An 11,141-nucleotide genomic window follows, 5' to 3' on the forward strand; every position below is an offset into this window, starting at 1 on the left:
TATTGAGAAAATAATATCAAAATTACTATAACTATACTGCATTAAAAGCACTCATAAGGAGAAACATTTGTGCCCATTCTCTAAAACTAAAAGCCGTAAAAGTGAAGGAAAAAAAATTCCAGTCTACATACAATTCCAAGTCCTATTTCTTCCCTAGCTATGCCTCTCTTGTAAACAACTTAGATGCACTGTGCAGAGTTATATTAAATAAGGGATAAGGGACCATTGGTGGACCTCAATAAATTACTTGCTTTTGTCACCGTTATAAGGGCTAAGGAGTAACAATTTTGTGTACTCCTCATTCCATACTCTCTTTCTGGTCCTAATTTCTGGTCCTAAAACTCCTCCATAACTATTGTCTGGTCCTAAAATTCCTCCATAACCATTGCAATGTTGCCCAAACACAAGATCTATTCCTCACAAACACATTCTTAGGAATCTTAAGCCATAGCATATAATGTTTTCGAGCGTCATAAATAGCTATTTCCAAGTCACAGATAGATTTGATCAATTTAAAAACCTATAGACAATGCACAATGCTTTTTCCTCATTTCAAACAATATTCTTATGGTTTTTCTATTATCAACAAAAGTAGTCGTAAACTCTGGACTGACAATGCATCTATCACTCTATTCCATTACTCTTCAACCACAAAACCACCTTTATATCTCCATATTACGAGTTTGGACTAGTATTTTGAATTGCTATAAACTTTGGACTACTACTTACAACTATGATTTCAAACCAATAGAAAAAGAAAAATTTGGGGGAGAAATAACAAAAAATGCAACCATGATTAATTGAAGCTTTTACCCTTTAGAAGACCTTGGAGGAGGAGAAACAAAATCAATGAACATCTCTGGTATTTCGGGAGCAAAAAACCAAAGTATCCCAACTCCTCATCAAGAAACAAGAAAGGAAATTAAAAACCAATTAAAAAAATGATTTTTAAAATAAATAAAATGAAAACAAACATGCATAACATACCTCAGTAGAGACACCTAGAGGAAGCAAAGCAATATGCTACCATGTGTTCAAGGAAAGCAGACACAAGCACCGACAAGAGGCTTAGTTTAGTCCAAAATATTATCTCATAAGCAGAAAAAAATTCTTCCAAGCCAGCCATAAAAATAGTAAATTATAAAGCATAATAATAAATTAAAAATTTGGTTACTTTGCATTACATCTTTTTTCACACCCAATTTAGTAATTTTTAAAAACAGACGTTCTACACAAATATTAAAAAAAAAAACACATTTCTGGCACATTGCAAGAGTTTTTACACTAGTAAAACAATAGATGAATGAAATATGTTTATCATTACACTATTTTGATAATTTAATAAGCAAATAAAGGAAAAAACTTTATTTATTATTCTTCCATATTGAAGAAGTAAAAAGTGGACTATTAAAAAGAATAAGATGAAATAATAAACCTATAATATTAATACCTTTCTATTTCACTCTTACAATACTTCCCAGTTCCCTCTGCCAATTCAAACATAACAAAAGTGTAAACCAAATCAGAGCCTCAGTTACGTTTATGAATGACCTAAATGTAGGTGACATGATCAAAAGTGCAAAATCAATGCACACAACTTGTTTACGTTTATGAATGACCTAAACGTAGGTGATACGATCAAATGGCATCTTTTTTTTTTGAGGAACAAAGAAAAGACAAATGCAGATATCTCTTGACATCTACAGAAGATTCAAGGTGCTAACAGTAAAGGCCACTTAGCAAGTCCGATCCTCAGCCACTACAGTTTCTCTATTACTTGGGCACAAACAATAGATATGAAAGAATTGGGGTCTATAGTTTGTGGCGCTTAAGTTCATCATCTATGAGTTGAGCGAGGTATATGAAGCATTCATAGAAAAAAGAGGTGTACCGGAAAGAGCTAATCTGGAAGGTTTCACAAGAGACCTAGCAAGTTTCTAAGCTTTACTAATTTTTTCATTGTTGAATCCTCCTAGTGTAGAGTGTTCTCAAGTTTCATTTTTTCCCACCCTGTGTTCATGAGGCCTCCACTGTCCCGCAGTTTCCCCAGTCTTTTACTTTGAAGTTTACCATTCAGCCTCCAACACTTTTTTTCCTGGCTCTCCTTACATTGGTTTTATCCTAATTGGGTTTTTGGACAGATCATTATTTTGCTTTAGTAGCTAATCTTGCTTGGCCACTAGGGTTGAACCATATACAGTCTTTGGTACAAGCATAACACTTCTGCTCAAAACCATTGAAACTGTCTCTCCTATCCCAGAAGAAAATAAATTTGTATGCCTTGCGCCATGGATTTGAAATTCTAATCAATCAATATAGCTCAGCCCAATAGCACTGTCAAAAAACCCAGTGCACACCAGGTTCTTTTTTTCTTACTTTATTCTCTCTTCTTTTTCCAGTTTTCCTCCTCTATCCCGTTTTTTTCCCCCTAGTTTTCCTCCTCTATTTCCTTTTTTGCCAATTTTCCTTCCTCGCTATTCCACCCCTACTATTTTTGTTGGTATATAAATGTATGTTTTTTATTGCTAATTGCTAATTATAAATATTTTACGAGTTGAGTTATTTGTTTAATTTTCCATTAACTATATTTTTATAGTATTATTCTTGTAATTTGTCCAAAAACTGATCAAATAGTGGCCATCATGCTACATACTAACCCGATGTCTCACTCTAGGGGATGGTCGCACAACTATCAAGGATTGACTACCTAGGTGGCCTCTGAGTAATCTGTAGTTCTGCAATGTTCTGAACATAGGTACATTCTTCAAAGTGGATAACTTCAGGATAAGGATTCCTAGTCATGGTGGTTTCAGTTTTACAACTGTCCTAGTCATAGTTGTAGTAAATAAAATGATATAATAACACCACAAATAGAATTTAAAGTCACCAAAACTTAAAGAAACAGTTCACACAAAGCAGTTTGATTTGACATCAGCAATCAGCAAATTTTAATTAAATAGTTTGGCACAGGCTATAGAGAACAAATATTAAAGCCAAATGACAAAACCAATCAAAAGATTGTCATCTAAAATTACCAAATGTTGTTTGAAATAAAATAAGCATGATAGCAACTCTAGTCAGGCATAACACAATTGATGACAATGACATCAGGACAAAAAAGTTCCTTAACTTTATACAAGATCCTATAATAACCGCAAGCAAAAACAGATTAAGCTTCTAAGCATGACTAGCAAAATGTTCATTGATATTACCTGCAACGCATATATATGCCTTTAAACCTCAAAAGATAGTTCTCTAATGAGCAAAAACAGTGTCGTTTCGCCGAGGTGGTCTGTCGGGAATAGATCCTGGCTTGAATTTTGAAGCTTCATGCCTTGCCAATTCAGGTGGAACAGGACTGTTACTCTGAATGAGCATCTGCTTAAGGTCATAAAAGACATCACTGTCCTGAAGAGTCAAGAATGTTGTAGCCACACCCGTCTTTCCTGCACGACCAGTACGCCCAATACGATGGGTGTACATTTCAATATTCCCAGGCATATCATAGTTGATAACATGAGCCACATCAGGTATGTCAATACCACGCCCAGCAACATCAGTTGCAACAAGCACATTATATCTCTTGGTCCTAAATCCTTCAAGACTAATCTCCCTCTGTTCCTGCGATTTCCCTCCGTGCAAAGTGGTCACACGATAGCCCTCCTTATCCAAATTCTTAGCAAGAAAATCAGCATTCTTCTTGGTGTTAACAAACACAATTGCAGTCTTGTCATTAAGCTCATCCAACAATCTGTGAAGCTTATAGGATTTCTCAGATTCCTTCATCATGATCACATGTTGGCTGATCAAGTCAGTTGCTTTTCCAGCAGTGCCGATAGTCACCACAACGGGGTTCCTCAAATACTTCCTAGCAAGCCTCTCTACAGCAGGAGGCATGGTGGCACTAAACATATAAGTGGTCCTGTAAATCCTCTTCTCGTCAAGCTCCTCATCTTCATTCTCAGGTTTGAGATTACTAGAAGGCATAGCATCCAGCACACCCATGACCTGCGGCTCAAAACCCATATCAATCATTCGATCAGCCTCGTCAAGAACAACATAATTACACTGGTTGAGAACCGCATAGCGTCGCTCCAAGCAATCAATCAAACGGCCAGGAGTAGCAATCACAATTTCACAACCCTGCCTTATCTTAAACCCTTGTTCCTCGATGGACTGTCCACCAACAATGGAAACTACTTTAATCCCCATATACTGAGCAAATTTAACAGTCTCATCCTCAATCTGCTGAGCAAGCTCACGAGTTGGCGCCATAACAACAGCATAAGGACCCTCAGCTTCATTCTCCTCACTAATAGGAGGAAGCCTTGTGATATAACTCAACATAGGAAGAACAAATGCAGCGGTCTTCCCTGAACCTGTCTCTGCAACACCGATAACATCGCGCTGCTGAAGGCCAAGGGGAATAGCAGCCATCTGAATGGGAGAAGGCGTTTTGTAACCAGCCTTCTCCACAGCCTTCAAAAGCTCTTGGCTCAACTTGCTCTCAACCCAACTCCTCATAGGGCGAGGAATCTTTGAACCCTTGTAGGAAATGTTGTAATCCTCCCTAAATATACGCCAATCCCTCTCTGTCATCTCTTCAAGCTTCTTCTCACTCCAATGGCGGTCAACCCTCATATCAAAAGTGTCATACATTTCCGCAGCCTCCTCCTTACGCCGCTGAGCATCAGCCTCCTCCGGCTTCTCCTCAATACCATCCTTCTTCCTGATTTGATCCCTCATCTCTTTCTCATTCTTAGCAGCAAGCTTCTTCTGTTCACGGCGATCCATCCCAGCACGAAACCCTCGACCAAAGAGAAGCTGAGCCTCGTGAGGGTTTTGGTAAAGGTTATTCATATCACGCGAGGTATCTTCAGTATTTTCCCAATCGAATGAAAATCGAAATTTCTCGCTAGGTTTAATAACCCTCTTTTTAGGTTTTTTAGAACCTAGGTATTGTTCCTTGATCGATTCAAGCTCTTTCTCACGCTCCCTCTCTGCTAGTTTCTCCTCTCGAACACGCTCGCGAACCTTATTCTCTTCTTCACGTTCCCTATCACGGTTTCTTCGTTCCCGATCTCTGTTATCTCTATCCCTTTCCCTTTCCCTATCCCGCTCTCGTTCTCTATCTCTATCTCTATCTCTATCCCTTTCTCTGTCTCTGTCTCTGTAACTATCCCTATCTCTGTCACGTTCACGGTCACGGTCACGATCGCGGTCTCGGCGGTCGGAGTCAGAGGGTTTGGGATCGGAGGGACGGTTATTAGTGGAAAGGAGAAGTTCTTCCTGGTTGCGTTTGTGACCGGCGATTTGGTCGTGACGGCGTTGAAGTGCTAGTTGTTCACGCTCTGCTTTGGTGAGGAAGACTGGTTTAGGTATGGTTGCCGCTGCGGATTCGTCGGCGAGTCGTTTCATGGTTTTGGATTGAGAGTTGGAGTCAGCGATATCGCTTGGTTAATTGCAGGAGGGGAGAGAGAGAGAGAGAGAGAAATCACAAACGCAAAAGTAAGGAATAATAACACGTCATCGATACTAGAAACTTCTTTTTATAAACCCTTGATGAAGGTGAGGCCCGTTCTCGTTATATTTTGCACAAGGCCTAAGTTACTTTATCTTAGCCGAAAGGTCTAGAAATACATATGCCTAACGGCCAACTTATTTCATTCAAGAAATATGATCTAGGTTTATCTTGCGACTTTTTTTTTTTATAATGATTTGGAGATCGAACTCGGGACATATAGCCTACTATTAAAACTTCACATCAATAAATCAAACCTAGTGGCTTCAAATCATAATTTTTATTGTTTTTTTTTGTAGTGATGTTGAATTCGTAGTTATTTTTGTATCTATATTCTACCAATTTAAAATAAATAATATGTTTCATTAATTTTTAAAATTGGATATAACATTCTTCAACCAAAAAAAAATTGGATATAACAAATAATTTCTAAATATAAAATTGAATGAATAAAATAAAGGAGAGTCTTATTCAATTTGAATTCAGACTAGTTCGTATGGAGATTCATCTAGATTGTCTAATTCCACACCTTATGACTAAAAGAGAGTCGGCTGTAGAATTTATTAGCATTCAAGGTTAAACATAACTCTAGAGAATTATCAAAAGCCGGCTAGTTTCATTATCACAAAGCTGCTCCAAAATTTGCTTGGTTCTAAGATGTAGAATCATGTTGAATCACAAAAAAAAAAAAGATATTTCAAATATTTTTTCAATTGTTTTTAAATTTTTTGAAAAACATTTTCGAGCCTGCAAAAAAAAAAGCAACAACAACTGAAGAGTATAATCAGTCTGGCTTTCCAGTCTCACCCAAGAGTCTTCCAAAGAGGCAAAAGTTCTTTCCTCTTACTTCTGTGACTTTTGTCCTGAAAACAGCCTATTCTTTCTATCTCAACTGATGAAATAAATACAAAAATTCAAAGCGGAAAACAATTTCATTACTTTAATGGCACACATTTCTTCCATTGATGAGCTTTCTCAGTCTCATGACAAGCTTTATCGCTCCCGAACTAGGCTGAACTTCATTTTTTTTCCGATTTTGGCGCTGCAACGATCAAAATTTAGAGTTTTTCCATCCTTTTTTTTAGAACTCTACGAATATTCTTTTTTAGTTGCTGGGCGAGTATTGAATTGCCAATCAAAATCTTGAATGAATGATTGATTTTTTTTCTTTCAGTTATTCTTTTATCCTCCACAGTCTATTAATAACAAAATGGATTTTTCCAATGTATCAAATGAAAATTCCAAATGTTTTTTTTTGTTTTTTTTTCTAAGTATTTAACCTTTAAATATCATCCAAAATGAAAGTTCCCAATTCTAAATATAGGATTGATTGAATAAAATAATAAAATAATATATCTAATTAATCGTCCTACAATTCAATTTTTGCCCTCAATTATATCTAAAAATGATCCGTAAACTTTATTCTGACCATCCCTCATTGGTTGTCCGTGGAGTCCATTATCAAGAAGTGTATCCACGGCTTCTTGCACCAAATTTTCTTCAGACATTACGAATTTTCCTGGTGTAGATGTGCCAAAAGTTATCTTTCTAAAATGTTATTATGATTAATGGAAATAGGGAATAAATGCAATAGAAAAAACACGGGCGCGAATAGAAAGATTGTAGTTTGCTTAGGTTTTATTTACATTGATTTTTTATTTTTATTGATCGGATAGTTAAAAATTCGCGCTTAAGATAAATAAATGGAATGTAGTTTGAATTCCAAAGATACTCTTAGACATTTTCCAAACCATTTTTCACAAGTTCCCATTAAAAACAGTTAGACATGACTCTTTGTTTAGTTGAAAGTTTGATGGGGTTACTTACCTTACTATTCAACCAGGGATTGTGATATTATTTATCGAAATTACTTGAAATTTTAGACATTAAAAAAAAACAGCACTAATATTTAAACACAAAGTTTCAACCGTATATACTGGCTATATAAAATACATTCAGTTTCAATGTGTTTGAATGTGGATTTTAAGAAAAGAGAAAGAATTAATATATATGATATAAAAAAAACATATGGGTCATGCTAAATGGTATTCCCAAAATACTGGTTAAAGAAACCAAAAAAAGAAAGATTTAAAATGAAAATAATACTTTTAAACTTTTGAGAAATAGACTGCACAAGTTCCAATATCGTATTACTATATTTGTACTGTTTAGCATTTTCCAAAACATATTGTATAGATTGTGCCCATAATAGGGTGTCATATGTCATATTTGAAAAATGATGCTAACGAAGTTATAAAGATAGAGATGGTTAAGATTGCAAAGTTAAATAGAATGGTGGAATATAAGGTCCATCTTGTATCATAGACTGGGATTATTGCCAATCCTAATGCAAATGTATTTGGTTCTATTTAAAAATTTAAATCTACCTATATCTCATAAGAAACTACATGTGTTGATTCTGATGGTCTTTTATCATATGCCAATTCCTATGCCAAGATTGAAAGCACTCCAATCCTGTGTCATATGAATAATGTGATAAGCTTTGAGTTAGTAAAATGACTCTAACTCGAAATTTGGTTAGAAGATGAATAAAATTTGTTCAAAAATTGTTCACTCAAAAATCTAGTAGTACGTATGAAGCTCAGATACGTGATACGATACCGATACGGCGGCATGAGAAAATTTTCAAAATTTCCGATACGATACGACCGCGATACATTATTTAAAAATTAAAAATACAAATGCACAATATATAAACATAACTAAAATCGACAATGATAATAAATTAATATTCAAATTACTCAAACTGAGCAAACAAATGACAATTACATATTTTTTTGGTTTACAACGAAGCATAGGATCGAACCAAGCTAAGACTTCTTGCATACTACCCAAATATCTCAACACTAGACCAAACCTAGTGGCTTGACAATTACATATCTTAAAGCAAGTACTACCCAAAAAGAAGATAACTAGTTGTATCCCAAAAAAAACCATCATCGGTACCCAAAAAAACATAGTTAACAATCCATAATAAAGAACATCATACTCTAATATTCACTATTTAATAAGAAACACATACTGTATCGGTCTCTTCTCCTCTATTTCTATCATTAAAGAACATTAATTGTCCGACACTTATCTAATATGTGTATCGGAGATGTATCTGTATCGGTATATTTTTTTTTAAAAATAATATTAATTGTCCGATACTTCCCCGATACAAGTATCGGAACGTATCAGACGAGTATCGGTATCGGACACGTATTGGCTTCATATTTAATACTCCCTCCGTCCCAAAATATAAGCAAAAAGTAGTCAACAAAAATGGATGTATTTGGTCTAAATCTTTAACCAAATACATCACGTTTCTTTGACTCATTTTTGCTTATATTTTGGGACGGAGGGAGTAGTATTTATTTGCTTATAAAAATCTAGACCAAAATAAATTGGGCATCAAACCCTTCTCGACTGGAACCAAACCTACTTTATGGGAAACTCTAGAACTTGTATTGTCTTTGGAGTGTTGTGAAGTGCAGCCATTAATCATCTGATCGATCACTTCTTTTCCTTTACATATGATTTTGACATCACAACTTTCTTGTACAGTTTTTAACACCATGTCCGCAATCGAATTTTGTCTTCTTGAAACATGTTTTCTAATAATCCAAATAGTAAAAACATTTAGGAAATATTTAAAATGCTATTGTTATTTGTAAGTGTCACACATGAGTTGTATCCATGGTACCTTAGATTAGATAGGGTAGTTCCAATCACCAATTTCCTTATATTAAGATTCCCTACAAGGTCCACAATGGCTTTAGCAACGTTGTCACCCTCAATAAGCAACACCTCCACCTTAACCTGTATAGTATTGTTGCTATTGTTAAAACATGTCTTCAACCAATTCATAAGAATTCCATAACCATAAAAAAACTCAAAATTTTTTAAGAAATAATTTATTTACCTTTGAATCAACACATAGGTCAATGAACTTTTGAAGGAGTATTTTCCTCTTGCTTTTCTCTTGCGTCAAGCAGAGGTTAACATACTCTTCATTTACATGAGCCCTTGGCATTTTTCCCACTGTTATTAAATTTTGAACAGAGCATCAATTGCCAAACAAACAAAGACTTGCGTGAGTTTGATTTGCTAAAAAATAAAGACTAGTTATGATAACTTTATATGTACCGTGTGTTTGATTTTAAAGCTGTTTTTGGGATTGCACAAATTGGGGGTAATGGACTGAAACAAAACAGAAAATAAAACTTTTGTCCATCACAAAACATAGGACAACTTTTTTCCATAGTATAAGATGTCTAAAATATCAAAATAAACATCGTACAACAAATAGCTAAACAAACCAGCACTTCATTAAAATGGAAGCATAACCTTATTCAGCCATGACTTATGGAAATGATTATGTAATCCATCTTACATATATTACTTGATCAAAAGCATGGTCAGAAATATTATGAAAGTAATTAATTGAAATACTTACATGGAGTTGGAATTAGCTTGACTTGAGGGAAAACATGTACGAGAGAGACAATAGTAGAATTAGGTGTGACAGAGTGTTTCAAGGCCCATGAAAGTGCTTCCATACTTGAACAACAACTACTTTCTCCAACTGCTACATAAACAACATCTTCTAATTTATCATTATGGATATCAAGAGAGAACACAGTACTAGTACTACTGCTCTCATACTCATCATCTTCTTCTCTTATTGAATCCAATGCTTCCAACTTCTTCAGATTTATCTCAAATAGCTCTTCATCTGAATCTCCATCATCATCTTCTTCTATCTCCCTACTGAAATTGTAATCAAACACTTGACTTTTCTTGAACCCAATAAAACTGCAACCACAACCGCGACCGGATTCATCGGATTTATGATCATAGTAGTGCAAACACTCATCATCATCATCATGCTTCTTCTCGGTTGGCATCATATAGCATTTACTTTGTCCAGACGTCAACTTGTGCAGTGGATATTGCCATATTGGTCTTGTTCTACACATATTGCCCGAGAACAATCCAAGTCAACTCCAATATATATTTGACTTTTTCGTGTTTTGCTTAAAAATACCTATATTCTACATCAAATGTGTGTCACACATATATATGTTAATGTTTTTTTTTTTAAAAATCATATGTTAATGTTTTTATATGTTGAACACCGTTAATCTTGACTGATCTTAAAAAATATATCAAATAATCTATATGATATAAACTTGTCAAATTCCAAAATCATGTACTGCATCCAATAAAATTACTCATAAAAATGGAACACATCACATGGAGCAATTCATTTGATCAAGGATTGCACCAAATCAAATTCCAAATTTGTTAGGGAAAATATGAAACGTATTATTTTATTGTGATAAATTAAAACAAATAAAAATTACTAAAGGACACAAAACAGAAAATAAAATTTTTGTCAAAAAATTAAAAAATTAAAATTACCTTTCGATTAGAGGACAGGGTAAAGAAGGTGATGCCATTGTAATTTCTGAATGAACCACTGTATTTTAGAATATGAAAATCTACAACAACCAAAAGATAACACACAGAATTACAATCAACTGAAAAAATAGCTGTAGTTGGTAAGAATAAATCGGTGTTGGTGTCAATTAATTGTGCCGATATTTAATCA

General features: G+C 34.8%; 2 protein-coding genes across 2 annotated transcripts; both read right to left on the reverse strand.

Moving 5' to 3' along the window:
- Nucleotides 1-525: 525 nt before the first annotated feature.
- LOC123910827 (DEAD-box ATP-dependent RNA helicase 21) lies at nt 526-5,654 on the reverse strand. The gene has a single exon (XM_045962098.1). The coding sequence runs from the start codon at nt 5,416-5,418 to the stop codon at nt 3,256-3,258; it is 2,163 nt and encodes a 720-aa protein (XP_045818054.1). The 5' UTR covers nt 5,419-5,654; the 3' UTR covers nt 526-3,255.
- A 2,133-nt stretch (nt 5,655-7,787) lies between these two features.
- On the reverse strand, nt 7,788-11,031 carry LOC123908796. Its single transcript, XM_045959524.1, has 6 exons — nt 10,952-11,031; nt 9,984-10,498; nt 9,450-9,568; nt 9,231-9,346; nt 8,970-9,141; nt 7,788-7,996 (listed from the first exon to the last, which is right to left on the reverse strand). Exons 1-6 carry the CDS (start codon nt 10,987-10,989, stop codon nt 7,955-7,957), a joined length of 1,002 nt encoding a protein of 333 aa, XP_045815480.1. The 5' UTR covers nt 10,990-11,031; the 3' UTR covers nt 7,788-7,954.
- Nucleotides 11,032-11,141: the final 110 nt, after the last annotated feature.

The sequence above is a fragment of the Trifolium pratense genome, linkage group LG2, assembly GCF_020283565.1.
Source record: "Trifolium pratense cultivar HEN17-A07 linkage group LG2, ARS_RC_1.1, whole genome shotgun sequence".
Taxonomy (NCBI): Eukaryota; Viridiplantae; Streptophyta; class Magnoliopsida; order Fabales; family Fabaceae; genus Trifolium; species Trifolium pratense.

Bases quoted from the DNA above. Each gene is read 5' to 3' on its own strand.
- LOC123910827 (XM_045962098.1), bottom strand. From the start codon at position 5,418: ATGAAACGACTCGCCGACGAATCCGCAGCGGCAACCATACCTAAACCA.
- LOC123908796 (XM_045959524.1), bottom strand. From the start codon at position 10,989: ATGGCATCACCTTCTTTACCCTGTCCTCTAATCGAAAG. The intron at 10,499-10,951 runs GTAATTTTAATT...CAATATGTGTAG, and splicing joins CCCTGTCCTCTAATCGAAAG to AACAAGACCAATATGGCAAT. The intron at 9,569-9,983 runs GTAAGTATTTCA...ATTTAATAACAG, and splicing joins CAAGCTAATTCCAACTCCAT to TGGGAAAAATGCCAAGGGCT.